The following is a 19,227-nucleotide window of genomic DNA, read 5'->3' on the forward strand; positions in this document are numbered from 1 at the left end:
ACAGAAGAGGACATGGGAGATCAGGCTCAGAGCAGGAAGGAGGACAGACGAGGGCTGGGGAAGAGGGTAATGGGGGTCACAGGTGTTTTAGGAGAACTAAAGACACGGGCAGAGTTGCAACGGGACAGAAGAAGAGAGACAACGAAGAACAGAAGCAGGGCCTGGGACGTCCCCCTGTTCCCAGGCCCCTGCCCAGGCTTCCTGCTGGGGCAGACCAGTGTCTGCACAGCCAGAAGCCCGTGTGGCTTACAGGTGGGTGTCCTGAGCGCTTGCTGAACTATGGTGAGAATTTCCCCAAATGCCCCGTTTGACCAGGAAGTCCTCTAAAGCTACCCCCGGGAGCTCTGACTTCAGTCACTGGCGACCCAGCTCCATCGCCTGCATCCATGCTAATAACGCCGCCATCATCACCACCATCAGCACCACACTAACCACCATCATCATTACCTTTATCCTAGCTACTGACCCCATCATCCCCCAGACACCATAACTGCATCCCTCAAGGGCTTGGGAGTACTTGAACCCTGACTCAAGGCAGAATCTTTGAGTGTATCACCTCCAGACCAGTGACACTCAACTATTTGGCTCCCGAAAGGGAAGCTGGGCTGTGCCTGCAGACACTGTTGGTTGTCACAACTGGGGGACTGCTACTGGCATCTAGTGAGTAGAGGCCAAGGGTGCTGCTCAACATCCTACAATGCCCACGACAGCCCCACAACAAAGATTTTTTTTGTTCCAAAGTTTTGGAATTACGGACTTCTCTGTAGACCTGCCTATAGACCCTACAGCCTTCATTCTGCCCTCCTCTGGCCCTCACCCCAAAATGCCCAGCTCACACCTCTGGTTCCTGGGCAAAGAAGTCATTTTGCCACTCCATCTTTCTGCAAGTTTGATCTCATCGCTCACACCTCCTGGCCTCCACTGCTTGTTCTCAAAAGTCAATAGGATGAAAAGCCCTTTGATGCCACCCTCACAAAGGAAAACACACAGAGACGACTGATACGGGGAGCCCAGCGTACACCCAGGGTTGAGATCATGCTTGTCCAGGGCAGGGAGGCAGGGACTGGGCTGGGTCCCAGAGGTATAAAGCAGGAAGGACTGTTCAGGCTTTCACTCCACTGCAACAGCACAACTCAGAGTTGCCTCTGCTGCAGCCAGCTGGAAATCAGCATCATGAAGTGGATGGTACTGGCCTTGGTCTGCCTCCAGGCCTTGGAGGCAGCGGCATTGGTCAAGTGAGTCTGGGGCCTGAATGCTGGGATAGGAGCCCTGGCAGCTTTTTTTTTTAAAAAATAAACTTATTTACAAAACAGATACAGATTCACAGACTTAGAGAACAAACTTATGGTTGCCAGGAGGGAAGAACTGGGGAAAGAGATAGTTAAAGAGTTTGGGATCTATGTGTACACTCTGCTACATTTAAAATGGATAACCAACAGGGACCTACCTTATAGCACAGGGAACTCTGCTCAATATTATGTGTCAACCTGGATGGGAGGGAAGTTTGGGAGAGAATGGATACATGCACATGCCTGGCTGAGTCCCTTTGCTGTCTACCTGAGACTCTCACAAATTGTTAATCAGCTATGTGCTGTGTTGTGCTTAGCTGCTCAGCCATGTCCAACTCTTTGCGATCCAATGGACCGCAGCCTGCCAGGCTCCTCTGTCCATGAGACTCTCCAGGCAAGAATACTGGAGTGGGTTGCTATGCCCTCCTCCAGGGGATCTTCCTAACCCAGAAATTGAACCCAGGTTTCCCATATTGCAAGGAGATCCAACCAGTCCATCCTAAAGGAGATCAGTCCTGGGTATTCACTGGAAGGACTGATGTTAAGACTGAAACTCCAATACTTTGGCCACCTGATGCGAAGAGCTGACTCATTGGAAAAGACCCTGATGCTGGGAAGGATTGAGGGCAGGAGGAGAAGGGGACGACAGAGCATGAGATGGTTGGATGGCATCACTGACTCAATGGACATGGGTTTGGGTGGACTCTGGGAGTTGGTGATGGACGGGGGGGCCTGGCGTGCTGCAGTTCATTGGGTCACAAAGAGTCGGACACAACTGAGCGACTGAACTGACTTCCCATATTGCAGGTGAATTCTTTACCGTCTGAGTCACCAGGGAAGCCCAAGAATACTGGATTCGGTAGCCTATCCCTTCTCCAAGGGAACTTCCCCACCCAGGAACTGAACCAGGATCTCTTGCATTGCAGGCAGATTCTTTACCAGTTGAGCTACCCACGAAGCCCTAATCAGCTATACCCCAATAGAAAATAACAAGTAAAAAAAAACCCCCAAAACTACTATAGACTGGATGACTTATAAATAACAGTAATTTTTTTCTCAAAGTTTTGGAGGCTGGGAAGTCCAAGATCAAGGTGCCAGTAGATTTGGTGTCTGGTTGAGAATCTGCTTCCTAGTTCATATACATACCGTCCATCGTTCTGCTGTCCTCACGTGTTGGAAGGGACACGGAAGCTCTCTGGCTGACCTGCTTCTGCTCTGAGGCAGGGAAGGCTCCCTGAGTCGGTACTGGACAGATCTCAGGATGGGAAGAGATATGGCCTCTGCCTTCAGGAAGCTTCCAGTCGGAGGGAGAAGCACCATCCGTTCCCACACTGATGATAAAGCATAGACCAGAAACAGAGAGAGTAGGGGCAACTTCTGCCTAAAAAAAAGACCTTGAAAGGCTGGTACAATTATTTCTAGATAGGGAGATGTTTGCTAGAAGTTTCCTTAAGGGCCCCCAATTTATTTGACAGATGCCAAATCATCTAAGCAGAAACACCAGTCATGTAATCTCTATACGCTGAGGTGCCAGGGGAAAGGGGATAAGGCGGCCAGGTTCACAGGACATCAAAAGGGCGCCCAGCCTGCCTCATTGCCTGCGATTGCACCATTAAAAGGGCATTTTATTTGGTGGAAAGTTGGCTTCTCTCAGAAACTTCTTTGAGTATGCAAATTCTGGAGTCGTGTTGGTGTGAAGCAATCATAGCCTTCATATCTCAAGGTGAAGGGGTTTAGCAGAGAATTTCTGGAGAATGCAGGGTCTTAAGGGAATGGGGAAGAGATGGGAAAGGAAGCAGGAATCCAGAAGCCTGGAGCAAGGCCTAGGGACACTGGCAGAGATCCCTGGGCAATGGAGGCAGGCAGGTCTTGGAAGACACGGGCAGAAACCCATAATTCAGGAGATCCAGTTCCAGAGGCTGATCTGGGCTCTGGACCAGTCCAGCCAACCTCCGCATGGTCCCTGCCTCCTGTGAGGAGCATGACTGACCCAGGCCAGACCCGGAGCAGCAGAACTAGGACCCTGTCTTCTGAGTCCCCAGTCTAGTGCTGCTCCCTGGGGCCCGTGCTCTGTCACATCCAGCCAGTGCCAGTTGCCTGAGGGCCACCAATCCGGGGGACTCCCTTTGGGGTTAACTTTGCCATCTCTGAAGCCTTTTTATTTTTTGAATTATGTATTGCTTTTTAATTTATTATTTTTCTGTGTTGTGCAGCATGTGGGATCTTAGTTTCTCAGAGATTGAACCCGTGCCCTCTGCATTGAGAGTGCAGAGTCTTAACCACTGAACCACCAAGGAGGTCCCTCTGAAACCTTTTTTTAAAAATGCACAAACTGGGAATTCCTTTGTGGTCCACTGGTTAAGGGCTCTGCGCTTTCACTGCCAGAGCGTGGGTTCAATTCCTGGTCAGGGAACAAAGATCCAGCAAACACAGTCAAAACAAACCAACCAACCGCACAAATCCTCCAAAGAGTAATGTCTAAAGTTCCTCTCCCCTTCCTGGGAAAGAGTTTATGGGGTATGTGAGAGTGGAGGACCAGGGTGGGATGACAACCCATGGGATGAGGTCGGGGCAGGCCTGGGTGAAGGTAGCTGTCTTCTGAATCTTGGAGCAAGTCCTGAGAAGAGTTTTCCAAGAGAAAAAGAGAGGCAGAGGGAGAAAGAGCCAGAGAGAGCCAGAGATCGAGACAGAAATGGAGAAAGAGGGAGACAGACACATACAAGCGACGGACCCCGGGGACAGAGCGACGGGGAGCCTGAGGCAGTTAGGGATGGAGAGAGAGATTGGGATATTAGAGGCGCAGTAGGAAAGAGGGAGTCCCTGCCCTGACCCCAGCCCTTCTGCAGAATCCCCTTGAAGAAATTTAAGTCCATCCGTGAGATCATGAAGGAGAAGGGCCTCCTGGAGGACTTCCTGAGGACCTACAAGCATGACCCGGCCCAGAAGTACCGCTTTGGTGACTTCATTGTGGCCACCGAGCCCATGGACTACATGGACGTGAGTCTTGACCCTCCCCTGGGGCTCCCCCTCCTCCTGCTGCCAAAGGCTGAGGGCCAGGCCTGGGCTGTGAGCTGCACTCTCCCTCTCTGCACCCTCCCACTCACCCCCTGGAGGCTGCCCCTGTCTCTCAGACCTGCCTGCCAGCCCGGAGACTTCATTGCCTGAGAAAGCACGGAGGGACCCCTGATGACCTGGCAGCTGAGTCCACGCAGACTTTTGCTGCTGCCCCAGGCGGGCTCAGACTGAGGGCCCTCTGGGCAAGTGTGGTTCTGGGCAAGTGTGGAGGGCAGGCTCGAGCCCCTGCTTGTGGTGTGGGCTGTGGGGCTGGCCACTCTGCTGCTCTGGCCATGGAGAAGGCTGGGCCTGATGGGAAGAACACTAGAGTGACTGGCTCCAGTGCTCCCACCACAAGCAGGACCCACCCCCCGACCCCCACCCAGAGCTAAGAGCCTGCCCCATGTCCCTTCCTCCCCACCCAGGCTGCTTACTTTGGCGAGATCAGCATTGGGACACCACCACAGAACTTCTTGGTCCTTTTTGATACCGGCTCCTCCAACCTGTGGGTGCCCTCTGTCTACTGCCAGAGCCAGGCCTGCAGTGAGTGCTGGGCTGCGGAAGGGAGGGCATTGACACCTGTTGGGGAAAGGCTGCACTTTCGTAAAGATTGCTGGGGGGCGGGGAGGTGGGGTGAGCAGGGAGCTCCAGTCCTGGAAAGGTCCAGGGATTTGTCCAGTGTCACACGGCACATGTCCCACCCAGAGGGAAGGAACTGGCCATGAGCCTGGGTGGCCCCTCTCTGATTACCAGGACATATTCCTTCACCTACTCCAGCCTAGCCCAGCTCACTCCACCTCGTTCTGTTCACTCTGGGCAATGCCATTCTGGCCCGCTCCACTCTACAACACTCTTTCTATGCTACTCCCCCACCACGATTTACTAAGTTCTCACTGAACTCTCCCAAGGACCCGGGAGAAGGACATAGACGTGGTCCTCCTCCTGTCACTGTCTTTGGAGATGCACACTTCCTAGGGCGGGCCTGGCCCCTGCCAAAGCCTTGGGGTTTGGGTCTTGACACCTCTAGTCCAGAAGGTCCCTCACTGGCCCCATCCTAGGCTGTCTCAGGATCCTGGTATGGCCAGCTTCTCCCCTGGGGTGAGGGAAGTTTCAGGGAATACCCTGGAGGTCCATTCACTCCTTCATCTGATGAGTAATTTCTCGACACTTGCCGTGTATCAGGAGATCTGCTGGGGGCCAGGAAGATGGAGATAGATACTATACAACTTGCCCACACTATAGTCCTAGGGAGGTCATCATCCTAGGGCATCTGACGATTCTGTGATTATGTTAGGTTGGGGGGGTGGGTGCTTTGGGGTCAAGGCTGCCCAGTTCTTAAGGGTCTTCTGATGCCAGGAATGTCAGTTGGCTACCATCTGACTCCTTGGCCTGTAGGTGGAGGGTGTGTGTGTGTGTGTGTGTGTGTGCTGAGGCTATAGGATGTGAGTACAGGCTGGGAGACAAGTGGGCAGCCTTGCAGACCTTAGAGGGGGCCAGCATGACTTCCCCGAATTTTCCCTTCCGTGCAGCCAGCCACACCCGCTTCAACCACAGCCTATCCTCCACCTACTCCACCAATGAGCAGACCTTCTCCCTGCAGTATGGCAGCGGCAGCCTCACTGGCATCTTAGGCTATGATACTCTGACGGTGAGTGATGCTGCCGGCTGAGCCCTCACCTCTTCCTAGGATATAGGCAAGGTAATTTGGGGCTGTGAACTCGATTCTAACCTCATAGTTCTGAGTCTGATGGGGAGACTTAGACGGAGGCCTTTGAAATACATGGGAAACACCCAGTGTTCTGCCATTGTTTGTTGTTGAGTTGCTCAGTTGTGTCTGATTCTTTTGCAACCCCATGGACTGTATAGCCCACCAGGCTCCTCTGTCCATGGGATTTCTCAGGCAAAAATACCGGAGTGGGTTGCCATTTCCTTCTCTAGGGAGTCTTCCTGACCCAGGGATTGAATCCATGCCTCCTGCATTGGCAGGCGGATTCTTTACCACTGAGGCACCAGGGAAGCCCATACTCTACCATACAGGCCAGAAAATCATAACACTAGAGACTCATCGAGGAACGGCCTTGGTGGTCCAGTGGTTAAGACACTGAGCTTCCAATGCAGGGGCCTGATCCCTGGTCAGGGAACTAAGATCCTGCATGCTGTGAGGTGCAGCCAAAAAAACCAGAAAAGGCTCATCCATTCACTCATCGACCCCTCACTGTGGGCCACCACGTGCCAGTCGCGAGGACACAGAGTGACTGGGATGACCTGCTCCTTTTCCTTAAGAAGCTTAAAGCCTTGGGGAGAAGCAGGTTGGGATGGGCGGGGCTGCAGCAGGTGAGGGTGGCTCCTTGGAAGAGAAAGTGGCTTTCGCAAACCTGTCAAGAAGCGAGGTGGCAGAAGTGAGGGAGGGATGAAGAACAGACAGATGGGTCTCAGGAGGGGGATCCAGAGCGGGGTGTGTGGAGTTACATTCATCACTTCCCATCCTCTGCATCCCCTCCAGGTCCAAGGCATCAAGGTCCCCAACCAGGAGTTCGGCTTGAGTAAGACTGAGCCGGGTACCAATTTCCTCTATGCGAAGTTTGATGGCATCATGGGCATGGCCTACCCCTCCCTGTCCGTGGATGGGGCCACCACCGTCCTTCAGGGCATGCTGCAGGAGGGTGCCCTCACCAGCCCCGTCTTCAGCTTCTACCTCAGCAGGTAAGGAACTACCTGGCAGTCCCTGGCTCCCAGCCCACTAGCTTCCACAGGCCTGGACAGCTGAGGTTCAAACACTTTGGAGTTTGGAGGCAGGCATTCCCAGCAGGCATTTGGCAGGACCTTTCCTCCTGGGCTTCTGAGTCTTCCTTTCCCGCGCTCCCCATCCCCGCATCTGTCCCCAGCTCACTCGGTCTCTTCTTTGCTTTTCTTGGCCAAGACAGAATCTCCCCTTCCTCCGGCAGAACTCTGCCTGGAGCATTGTTGCAGCTTCTCCTACCCCTATGGGACTTCCCTGGTGGCTCAGATGGTGAAGAATCTGCCTGCAATGAGGGAGACCGGGGTTCAATCCCTGGGTGGGTAAGATCCCTTGGAGAAGGGAATGGCAACCCACTCGAGTATTCTTGCCTGGAGAATTCCATGGACAGAGGAGCCTGGTGGGCTACAGTCCACGGGGTCGCTGTGAGTCAGACATGACTGAGCAGCTAACACTTTCACTTTTCTCCTACCTCTAGGGCTAACTGCCTGCCCAGAGCTGCAGTGAGTTCACTTCCTTCTGACCAAATGTTTTCTACCTGGACACCTCTTTTGTGTAATAATCTATTCTTCATCTCCTTTGATCTATTGTTCTAGCCAGGTCTTCTGGCCTCAGTCCACCATGAACTCAAACAAATTGTTGTTCTTACCACAAACACAAGCAAAAGTGGTTATTTACGTGGATGGGCCCTGGAGCCAAGCGGTGGGAAGGGGTGGGTGGCCTGGAGGGGACTTTCCTCTCTAGAATTAGACAACCACCTTCTAGAGATAATCAACATCTACTCTCTGGGGCTTAGTCATTTGAACCCGACTTTCAACAATATTATCCTGTTACTAAGGTTGCTGACCTCTGTTTACAAGTACTCTTGAGTTTAGCCCGGAGGATCGCTGCCCAGTGCTACACTCCTGCTCGTCTACTGTCTAACAGGGAGGTCGTGCCCTCCACTCCCCCTGGGCCCCTCCTCCCTCCAATTCCAGCAAAAAACAAACTGGGCCCCGGTCAGGCTCCTGCTGACACGCTCCACCACCAGCATGAAGTGAAAGGCAGAGGAGAGAGGTGGGACAGGGCTGCAGGCCAGATGACCAGAGGCTTTCCCAGAGGAAGCGCTTGGTGGAGCGGCCTCATTTGAGAGCTGGAGGCACTGGGAATTCCCAGCCTTGGTCAGAGGTGGGGGACACAACATCTGCCCTTAGGGAGCCCCAGTCTGAGGGGACACAGCCCTGCCCTCAGGGGTTCCCAGTCTGAGGGGAGACACAGGCCTGCCTCAGGGGTTCCCAGTCTGAGGGGAGACACAGCCCTGCCTCAGGGAGCCCCAGTCTGAGGGGAGACACAGCCCTGCCTCAGGGAGCCCCAGTCTGAGGGGAGACACAGCCCTGCCTCAGGGAGCCCCAGTCTGAGGGGAGACACAGCCCTGCCTCAGGGAGCCCCAGTCTGGAGCCAGGGCAGGACTTCTATTTTCTTGCCTTTCCCACAGCCACTTCCTGACTCACCTTTCACTTTACATTCTGCAGCCAACAGGGCTCTCAGGACGGGGGAGCAGTCATCTTTGGGGGTGTGGACAGCTGCCTGTACACAGGGCAGATCTACTGGGCCCCCGTCACTCAGGAGCTGTACTGGCAGATTGGCTTTGAGGAGTGAGTCTGCGGTGGGCCCCAGGGGTGTGGGCACTTCATTCGGGCAGGATGTTGCACACACACATCCAGGTCTTGGGGTTTCAAGACCCTGGTTGGCCTGGAGAAGGTGGGTGTGATGGGGACAACACAGGAAGAGGCAGGGTCTGGAATCCCAGACATTTCAGGCCCTGTCATCCAACCCTAGGGCTTAGAGATTAGAAACTGGGGTGTGTGGGGGGAGGGACTAATTTACTCTAAGTATTTACAACGAATCAATAGCCCTGGCCATCAGTCTTTCTAGAACTATCTGTGGAACTTTTTAGAAACAGAATACATGGCCATTCAGGTGGACTTGGACAGACTGTTATGAGGCTGGGGGGTGGGTTGGATTGACCTCTGTAGAATCTTTATCTTCCTGAGGCGTACCTTGATTCGGTGGCTGCGGCCCAGCCCCTAGCTGCCCTGAGCTGGGAGGTGCTGAGACTGCCCATCTTCTCACCATTTAGGTTCCTCATTGGTGACCAGGCCACGGGCTGGTGCTCCACAGGCTGCCAGGCCATTGTGGACACCGGCACATCTCTGCTCACGGTGCCCCAGCAGTTCCTGAGTGCCCTTCTGCAGGCCACGGGAGCCCAGGAGGACCAGTATGGACAGGTGCATGCGGCGGAGGCGTGCCCTTTCCCGGGGAGAGGCCAGGGGGCATTTATGGTTTTTCCTGGGAGCACAGGAATAGCCTGATTTTTGGCCTCTGTGCTTCTCGCTGTCTCCTGGCACTGGAGGTGGGGGCCCTGGGATGACTGGGGTGGGGGCTGGCTGGGGGCCGAAGGCTGATTCAGGGGGACCAGATGCCTGTGCTGGTATGGGAGGTCACTAATAGGCAGAATTTCCTCTGAGCTTCAACCTCTTAGAGGAAACAGTTTAAACACCTGTTGGGCTTTGCAGTAAGAGCTAAATAACTAGAATGTGGGACCAAGCCCTAGAGCGACAAGGAATAACTCTTGAATCCAGAGCTCCTTCACCTCCACCTTGGGAGGTGGATGGGGCAGGGCCCTGCCCCATCCTTACCGCCTCCTGAACCTACCAAAGGGTTTGCATAATTAAGGTATTCTCACTAACTTTGGTGGGCTGATGAGATATATTTTCTACACACCTGTGTACTTTATTTATGTATTATTTTAATTTTTATTGGGGTATAATTGCTTTACAATGCTGTGTAAAGCTGTCCAACAAAGAGAATCAGTTAGAGGCATGCATATATCCATCCCCTCCCTCTTTGACCTCCCACCCGGCCACTGCCATTCCACCCCTCTAGTCACCACAGAGCACCCAGCTGAACACCTTGTGCTATACAGTAGCTTCCCATCAGCCATCTATTTTACACAGAGTAGTGCATCAGACCTATTTTAAAAGGACACTTGCAGGGAAGAGGTGTAGATTTAAACTTTCATGGGGGAAATTCAAGAAAGAGGCATGTTTTGAGAAACATGACTCAGGTCTCCCCACAACCCACCCTCTGTACAGCAGCTTCTACAACTTGGAGGTTCTGTACTCGAGTCCTCATGGGTTACACCAGCAGTATTGGTGTTGCAGCCTCCAGTCCAAGAGCAGACTTGGGGCTCGGGCCCAGGACCCCAGGGGCTGCAGTGATGGGGCTGGCAGGTCCTCTTAGCGGGGAGATGAGGCAACCCGGGCGCTGTTCCTCTCTGCAGTTTCCTGTGGACTGTAACAACATCCAGAACCTGCCCACCCTCACCTTCGTCATCAATGGTGTGCAGTTCCCTCTGCCACCCGCCTCCTACATCCTCAATGTAAGTCCTGGTTCCTGCAGGCTGAACCAGTGGGCAGAAGGTCAGGGATGGAGGTGGGTGAGGGGTGGGAGGAAGCTGTGAGGAGCCAGAAACACTGGGTCCCCTTAACTGTGCCATCTCCTTGAAGCATTGATTTCTCTTCCCCTCTCATGGATTTTAAACCCCCTTCTCTGGAACCAGGCTGTGAAAGAGCAGAGCAATCATCTATTAATAATAATTGTTATTAATTAATTAAGGGGGAGAGGCACTGGCTCTCTGTTGAGCACTTACAAGAGTCAGCCACCAAGTGAAGCACTTTGTCTACATTTTCCTGATGACTCGTCATAACATTTAATGAGGGAGATATGAATTTTTATTTTACAAGTAAAAACTTGGAGGTTCCAAGAGGTTAACTCATTGGCCTAAAGCTACATAGTAAGGGTGAAGCTAAGGTTTGAACCTAAGTTGATCTGGCTCCAAGGCTTTACTACCAGGAGTTGAGGAGATCCTGCAGAGGGAGGGCCCTTGCAACCTGCCCTCAGCCACAGTTGGCCTGTGAGGCCTCAAGGGTAGAAACTCTGGCTCATCCTTTTCTGTATCTGTGCTGCTGGCCTGGGGCTCTGGGCTGAGCAGTGCCCGGTCCACCTGTGAGCTGATGAATGAGTGTTGCCCTTGTGTGTTGTGCAGAATGACGACAGCTACTGCATCCTGGGGGTGGAGGTCACCTACGTACCCTCCCAGAATGGCCAGCCCCTGTGGATCCTTGGGGACGTCTTTCTCAGGTCATACTATTCCGTCTATGACCTGGGCAACAACAGGGTGGGCTTTGCCACGGCCGTCTAGACTCAGTGCCTGGACTCCCGGGCTTCCTTCTCCCTCTGGACACTCCACCCTACAGGGGGTTCTCTCTGCACTTCCTCTCTGCATTTAGCCTCCCTTCTCTGGACTCTGGACTTTCTCTAATAATAAACAGCTCTTCTCCACGTTGGCCATCCTGTTGTTTTTAGAGGGCGGTCGCAGCCTGTGAGGCTCAGGGAACGGGACAATAAGAATCAGAGGCAACTTTGTCTCTATTGGACCATGTTGTCCCTGAGTTTCTAGGAGGTTCGTCGTGGGTCACTGAGTTTCTAAGAGAAATAGGGCATGAGGTAGGCTTGGGGTGGGCCATGTACCCCTCAAAGTTTGGAGTCTCTTCACAGCTTCTCTCTGGACAGGGAAGACAGGGGTAGTGGCATGCAGGCACGGCATGCCTTTGTAAGGGACAATCCAAAATGCTCTGCTGACCTAATTTACCAAACTACCACCAGAGTTACCCCACACATATCACTAGCAGTGTGACTAGGGGTCCCATGTGTCTTAAATCTAGGCTTCTTCCTCCTTATCTGTGATCAAGTTTGCCCTAGGAGCTTTCAGAAGAAGGCTGGAGGACAATGAGCATTGTAACAGATGTGGGTCCTTTAGGGAGACATCACGTGATGCCACCAGAGCATCTTGTGACGTGCATCACGGGAGGGTGACATGAAAAGGTCAGGAAGTTTCTCTGTTCAGCAACATGGTGGTGGTGTACCTGCAAGCTCCAGGTAATGAGGTCTAGGTGGGGAGGGCCCCCACCTAGATAAATGGAGAACTCATGATGGGAGAGGAGGTGGGCTCCATTTTATAGTCATATTTCCTTCACCATGCTGATCAACCTTGTTCCTTATGCTCAAGACCCAGGTCTGGTACCCCATTCCAAACCAGGAGGATGAGGGTTGACACAGAGGGGTTTCTATGGCAACAACACACCATCTGGGACCCTACCTCTTTCCTAGACTCCAGGAAAGCCAGAGCACTGCACGCCTCTCACTGGGGTCAAATAGGCCACAGGGCATATTGTGATGATCTGTGGTTCGTGACATTACTTTCTGAAAGAGAAAACTTGCAAAAGGGGTAGAAACCAAGTGGATCAAAGTTTCCAAATTAAACGCCAAGTCTCAGCACAGGCCTGAGCCAGCAGGGTGGGACTACAAATCCCGACGTGCCTAGCAGAGCCGTCGCCCAGCAGGGCGGACTACGTTTCCCAGCGGGCTCTGCAGCAGGCAGACGGGCGGTAGGGCGGGGAGGGGCGGAGCCGGGAGGGGCGGGGCCGCGGGGGTAGGGTGCTGCCCTCTGCCGGGCGCGGCGGGAAGTGAGTGCCGAGTGACAGCAGGAGCCCCGGCGCCGGGCGCGGGGCTCGGTGACAGCGGAGGCGGCGGCCGCGGGCTGGACGTAGGGAGCGGCGGCGGCGCCGACGGCAGAGGGCAGGGCGGACGGGGGCGGGCCTCCCCGGTGGCGCGGAGCCGGAGGAGCCCGGGAGGGGGCGGCCGGCGCAGCTCTCGGGCCCGACACCTGAACTTGGGACAAGTTGCCGGAGTCGCGGGGCGCGGGCGGCGGACGGATTGACCTTCATAGCTAGGTGAGCGGGACCGGGGGGCAAGGGGTGCGCGGAGGGCCCTGAACTCCCGACCCAGGCTCCGCTGCTCCGATCCCGTGGGTCCGCGAGACAGGTGGGTGGCTGGGTGGGGGTGTCGACTGGAAAGGGGAGCTAGACCGTGTGCGCCGCACTGCCACCCAACCCCGCCGTCCGTCTAGCCGGCCCGGCTCGTCCGGCGCATGGCTGGGGCGGCGCTGCCCGCGGAGCCTGGGAGCCCCTCCAGCCCCTCCCTTCGGGCCCGGGCCGGGGGGCGGCTTCTCCGCGACCTTATGTAACCAGGCGGGAGGGGCCGTGGCAGGCATGGGCCTTCCCGGCCCGGGAGCTGGAAGTCGAAGGGGCGGGAGGCGTGGGAGTGAACTTGCAAGAAGTTTTGAGGGCGTGTGGGCCCTGCGCCCGCTTCTTCTCCACCGGACGCGGCTGGGGCGGCGGGTGGCACGGGGGAGGGTGCCGAAGGTAGGGGAGTGTGCGGGGGCCGAGTCCGGCGGGGCCAGGCCCTGCCTGGATGGTCCCGGGGAGTGGGCGGGCCGGAGCGGCGCCACGCCCCGGGGGCGGGGGGGCGGGTGGAAGTACCATCCTTCCCTCCCTTCCCGCCCCTTCCTCCCCCTCCGTCTCTTGAAGAAGCCGCTCCAACCCGGTCCCCCGATGTGCCAGAGAGCAGTCTTTTTCTCCCCCTTGCATTATTCCACGACGTTAGGGAACCCCAACCCCAGAGCACACCATTCCTGCCTTCCCTGCGTCTCCCAGCCATCTACCCGCCCCAGAGTATCCCCCCTCCTTCCCGGCCCCGAATCCCGGAAAACACGCCCCCTTCCCCCGATTCCTTGAGTCTGCACCTCCCAACCCCAGGCTGTCCCACCCCCAAGTCAGCACTTCTTCTCCGCCGTCCCCGCCCGCCCCCGGTACCCCGATCAGCTATTCGGCCGAAGCGGCGAGTGCGCTCGCCTTCTCGAAGGGAGCGGGCTGATGCCAGCTCGGCTCCCCGCCCCTCGGCTCCCTCCCGCCCGGAGTTCGGGCTTCACGCACGGCTGCCCAGAGCTGCTCAGGGTTGCGCGAGCAGGTTCGCGCCGCAGCCGCCCGGCGCTCCCCGGCCCGGATCGCTGGGGGAGGGAGGGAGGCGGGGGTTGGGGGTGGAGGGAGGGCGCCCGGGGCGGGGCTCGTCCGCCCTGGGCTCCGCCACCCCCTCCTCGTCGGGCCAACCCCTCACCGCTGAGTCCTTCTCCGAAGCCGCGCCCACCCCTGCCGTCGACCTCACGCGCGTGTGTTCTGGGGGTGGTTATGCGCGAACAGTTCCTGGACCAAACTCGAGCGCTTTGGCTTAGCGTTCTCCGGAGAAGTGATAGTTAATCCTTGTGATAGTGATAGTTAACCCTTGAGTGGGGTGGGGGTACTTAGTTGAGCTGGGAATGGGACAAGACTGGTGTAGGTCCCCAGTGACGCCTCGGGGATGTGGGTTCGCAACCCTGATGGCTGAGATTCCACCCGCCCAAGACCTGGCACTCTTGGGCAACTGGGGGTGGAGGGGACGGTGGGGGACTGGTCGGTGTGGGTGTCTTCAGAGCAGAACGCAGTTCTTGGTTCGTAGACTTGCTCCCTCTGAGGCCTTCTCTATGCCCAGCCTGAGAGACGGGCCCTCAGGCCCTGCCTTCAGGGAGATCACAAGTCTGGGAGAGACAGCCGACAAGAGTTACAGGCAGGCCAGAGAGGCAGGCGGGGGAAGGGCTGGCTGCCTCGGAAGCCCTACCTGGTAGTCTGAGGTGTGCCTGGATCTTGTCTCAGTTTCCCCAGCCACGGGGAAAAATAGCAGTTCACACCGACTCCTGCATTCTGCCTACCTCCTGGCTTAGGCAGAAGAGTCGGAAACCAGGCAATGGAAACGAAGAGCTGTTTAGGGTGACTCTGTGCTCTGCTTGTCTGGGAGCGCAGCCAACGTTGCTTACAGTTTACGAGGCCTGTTACAGCTGCAGTGCTATTTTGCCCTCAGCTCAGCTCTCTGAGGTGCAGCCAAATGGGAGCCCAGGTTTCCTGATTCTGTGCTCTGTGGAAAGGGTGCAATGGTTGGCGACATCTCCTCAGGTGAGCACTCAATCCCGAGAGAGCCCCTGGGCTTCTGAGGGCTGATGGCCTGGTAACTCACAGTCGGAGGTGGGTAGGAGGGTGGGCCAGGGCATGCAGGAGCCCATCCAGTGCTCAGGGATGATGGGGGTCCCCAGCGCTCACCCCACAGCCAGTGAGGCCTCCCTCCTGCAGCTCAGCTGGAAAGCAGGTGGGAGGAGCTTCCCACCCCTCAAGCCTGGCTGCCCTTTGAGGGTCTGGCTTCTGGCCCCATCCCTCCTGGGGCTCTGTTTATGGCTGTAATTGCATCATTAGCCAGAGTTTATAGAGTTACTTAGCACCTGCCCCCACAGGGAGTGGCCTAGCCACCCCCTGGCTTCTGTCTCTTCCTTTTCAAAGTCGACTTGGTTTCTGCCGGCAACTGGGGTTTCCCCAACCGCAGCTGGCATGCAAGCCAGGTTGGGCCTTTGTCCTAGGGATGGAGGGCAGTCAGCACTTGGGGCCCAGCTTGGGGCTGCCGTGGAGATGACCGTGGAAACTGGGTTGGCCTCTTCCCAGAGCTGCCAGCAGTGTCCACATCCCAGGACGCAGTGGGTGTTTTTGCATATGATGTATGTATCCACGTCTGAAAAGAGAGGTAAAAATGCACACACTTCACAGGCAGCTGTGGGGAGTCAGGTGCCTGGCGCATGGTGAGTCCAGATGCTGCTCTGTATCTCAGTGTGGGGTGTGTGTGATTGATGGGAGTTTGTGTGTGTGGTTATGAGATCGTGGGCATCTAGATACATGTATGTAGATGAATTGTGTACACGCATGTCTATGAGCATGTAAAAATAATATTAATAGAATATGCATCTACTCTCTTTATGCTATAATAGAGCAGTATTGTAATAAAACTTAGTCATAAACTATCAGATCAGATCAGTCACTCAGTCGTGTCTGACTCTTTGCGACCCCATGAATCGCAGCACGCCAGGCCTCCCTGTCCATCACCAACTCCCGGAGTTCACCCAGACTCACGTCCATCGAGTCAGTGATGCCATCCAGCCATCTCATCCTCTGTCGTCCCCTTCTCATCTTGCCCCCAATCCCTCCCAGTATCAGAGTCTTTTCCAATGAGTCAACTCTTCGCATGAGGTGGCCAAAGTACTGGAGTTTCAGCTTTAGCATCATTCCTTCTAAAGAAATCCCAGGGCTGATCTCCTTCAGAATGGACTGGTTAGATCTCCTTGCAGTCCAAGGGACTCTCAAGAGTCTTCTCCAACACCACAGTTCAAAAGCATCAATTCTTTGGCGCTCAGTCTTCTTCACAGTCCAACTCTCACATCCATACATGACCACAGGAAAAACCATAGCTTTGACTAGACGAATCTTTGTTGGCAAAGTAATGTCTCTGTTTTTGAATATGCTGTCTAGGTTGGTCATAACTTTATAGTTGCCAACATTTATTGTGTATTTACTCTTCAGAATGAGGTAGAAATTATTATTTTCATTATACTGATTCAGAGAAGTTAAGCAGGTTGCCTGAAGTCACGCAGCCTGGAAGTAGTAGGGATTCTAACCCAGGCCCAGCTGAGTCCAAAATCCATGTTCTCAGTCCCTGCAGAAGACCACTTCAGGGTTCCCAGGAATTCTCCCTTAAAAGGCTGGGACGTGGTGTGACAGGAACCTTCTTTTCCCCATTGGGGTCTCCTGCTCTGAGCAGTGATGGGACTTGCTGAAGCCCCTTCTCCAGGGCACACATGTCTCCTGACTGCTCTTCTGAGCTGCTGACCCAGGTGACTGAAGGGCCCCCAGCGAGTACTCTCCTACCTGGCTGGGGGAGGAGATGGGTTCAGACAAGGCTTCCTGGGTCTCCTTGGCTACCTCAAACATGCCCTTACAGTGCAGCCCTCAGTAGGCACTTGTTTAATCAGATGAGGAGAAAAAGCCGGGAAAGTACTTAGATGAGAGCCGGACGGCAGCAAAAGTCCTGAGAAGAACCCAGGAGACCCTGTGTAGACAGGCCATATGGCTGGGCCAGTCCCTGTCTCCCTTAGCTTCCGTTTCCATATCTGTGAGCCTCCATCACCGGTGGGGTCCCCTCCAGCGTGAGCCTTCTATTCATCTTTGGCCAAAGCACCCAGACAGGAGACCCTTCAGAAAGGGTGGAGTGTGAGTGTGGGGGAGGTGGGGGGGCAGCCCAAGTCCACCCCGTAGAGCTTTTGCTAAAGGCTGGACCCCGTGGACCCATCAGCCAGGTTTTCTGGGGCAGAGCCATTGCGTACTGAGAGCTGGTACTGAGTGCTGGGCTAAGTGCCCCCGAGCCGGGGGGTGGTTGAGAGCACGGGCTCTGGGGCCAGGCCGCCTGGAGTGGTTCTCAGCTCTGCCACTTGCTGGCTGTGTGGCCCTGGGCCAGCTGCTCTCCCGCACTGCGCCTGTTTCCACACCCAGGACGCGAGGAGTATGGTAGTGCCTGCAAACAGTGCTGTCAGGAGCGCTGAGTGTGCTGCTGCTCGCTGCCTTTACAGCACTTAGAACACTGCTGTGCTCCAAAAATGTCATCATAATTAACTCCTTTAACTTCTTATATCTCATTTCCAGGTGAGGAAATAGAGGCATAGAGAGCTCTAGGGGAGAAATTAAGACCTATGGGTTGCAAACAGGCCTCCCTCATGGGCCCAAGATCCTCAAGCAAAATGCCTTCAGTGGGGCTTTGCAGACTCCGTGGCCACAGTCCCCAGCACTCCCTGTTGTACCACACAGCCTGGTCTCCACGGTCGACAACAGAGCAGATGGTCAGGCCTGCAGCATCTCTACCACCCCTGCCCTGCCCTGCCCTGCCCCCTGGGACTGGCTTGGAGTGCATCGGGCTCGTTCACTTACTACTGACTCCTGACCAGAGGCCCTCCCTTGCCCTCATGTTGCCTGGCCCTCCTGCACTCTGCACCAGAGATACATACGGATCTCCTGGTCTGCAGTGTCACCAAGGCAGAGATAAGATCTCAGCCATAAGGCTGGATCTGCGACTTATCATCATGCCCACAGGAAGTGCTTTGTTGCCTGTGGAGCAATGGGTGAGAGCAGGTGGCAACCAAGACGGGGAGAAGCAAGAGGCAGAGTCATCATCAGCTTGCTTTACTGTCTCTTAAGGAGGAAGAAAAGTGAGCTCCGGTCATCCCCACCCTTGTCCATCTTCCTGGGGGCCAGACCACCTTCTTGGCTCCTGTCCACACAGCGGGGTCCCACAATCAAATGGGATGACATGAGATTAATGCAGGAATTCCAACAGGCTCTCTGGAAACCCAAGGACCATATTCCCTCATCCTAGCCCTTGTTCATGCTGGTCCCTTCTCCTGACAGTCCCTTCCCTCCCTCCCTAGGCAAATCCTCTGTCCCTGTAGGCTTACCCTTCCAGGGAACTGCTCCATCTGACTGCACTTCTGGCTGGATATTAGGATGACCTGGGGAGCTCTTAAAAAATACCATTGCACCTAGTCTTTGGGGAGAGGCTTGGGCATCAGTATTTTTTTTTAATATGTGTGATGACTTTGATGCCGTGGCTCTTAGACAGTGGTTCTTAAGTCAGGTGGGCGTCAGCATCAGGATTGGTAGAATGTCTACTGTCCCCCAGCCCCGCCCACGGTTTCTGAGTGGACCTGCAAATTCCTATAGGTCTAAAATGTACAATTCTGGCACTTTCCGGTGATGCTAGTGCTTCTGGTCCTGGGACCCCATTTTGATAACCTACTCTTTTGTGATTACCCAGGCCAGAGCTTTCTGTTTCCTGGGCCTCTGTTTGCCCAGGGTCTCTTAGGCCCATCTGCTTTTCGAAGCCAGGTCCCCAGGGGGAGGAACCACTGGGAGATCATTTGGTGACTGCTAGTCTCTGGTATCGGAGAAAGCAATGGCACCCCACTCCAGTACTCTGGCCTGGAAAGTCCCATGGACGGAGAAGCCTGGTGGGCTGCAGTCCATGGGGTCACTAAGAGTCGGACATGACTGAGCAACTTCACTTTGACTTTTGACTTTCATGCATTGGAGAAGGAAATGGCAACCCACTCCAGTGCTCTTGCCTGGAGAATACCAGGGATGGGGGAGCCTGGTGGGCTGCTGTCTATGGGGTTGCACAGAGTCGGACATGACTGAAGCGACTTAGCAGCAGCAGCAGCAGTCTCTGGTATGGCCATCCTTCCCTCCTCCATCCTGACTCTCTGCCCCTACCTCCCATTAAACTGACCAGTGTCCAGTCTTGACCCCACCC

General features: G+C 55.1%; 2 protein-coding genes across 3 annotated transcripts in view; both read left to right on the forward strand.

Annotated features, from left to right (window-relative positions):
- Positions 1-1,134: 1,134 nt before the first annotated feature.
- Positions 1,135-11,323, forward strand: PGC (progastricsin). The gene is made up of 9 exons (XM_005896448.2): positions 1,135-1,235; positions 4,136-4,286; positions 4,769-4,886; positions 5,873-5,991; positions 6,847-7,046; positions 8,592-8,714; positions 9,200-9,347; positions 10,403-10,501; positions 11,168-11,323. Exons 1-9 carry the CDS (start codon positions 1,174-1,176, stop codon positions 11,321-11,323), a joined length of 1,176 nt encoding a protein of 391 aa, XP_005896510.1. The 5' UTR covers positions 1,135-1,173.
- Positions 11,324-12,655: 1,332 nt separating this feature from the next.
- TFEB (transcription factor EB) overlaps positions 12,656-19,227 on the forward strand; it is a 48,512-nt gene continuing 41,940 nt past the window's right edge. For both annotated transcript variants that reach the window (XM_070361341.1, XM_070361340.1), the window contains exon 1: positions 12,656-12,914. The gene's annotated coding sequence lies outside the window, so the exon portion shown is untranslated. The remainder of the gene's footprint in view (positions 12,915-19,227) is intronic.

The sequence above is a fragment of the Bos mutus genome, chromosome 23, assembly GCF_027580195.1.
Source record: "Bos mutus isolate GX-2022 chromosome 23, NWIPB_WYAK_1.1, whole genome shotgun sequence".
In the NCBI taxonomy this organism is placed as follows: Eukaryota; Metazoa; Chordata; class Mammalia; order Artiodactyla; family Bovidae; genus Bos; species Bos mutus.

Excerpts from the sequence above, each read along its gene's own strand:
- PGC (XM_005896448.2), top strand. The coding sequence starts at position 1,174 with ATGAAGTGGATGGTACTGGCCTTGGTCTGCCTCCAGGCCTTGGAGGCA. Across the intron at positions 1,236-4,135 it reads GAGGCAGCGGCATTGGTCAA|AATCCCCTTGAAGAAATTTA; the intron begins GTGAGTCTGGGG and ends GCCCTTCTGCAG. Across the intron at positions 5,992-6,846 it reads TAGGCTATGATACTCTGACG|GTCCAAGGCATCAAGGTCCC; the intron begins GTGAGTGATGCT and ends CATCCCCTCCAG.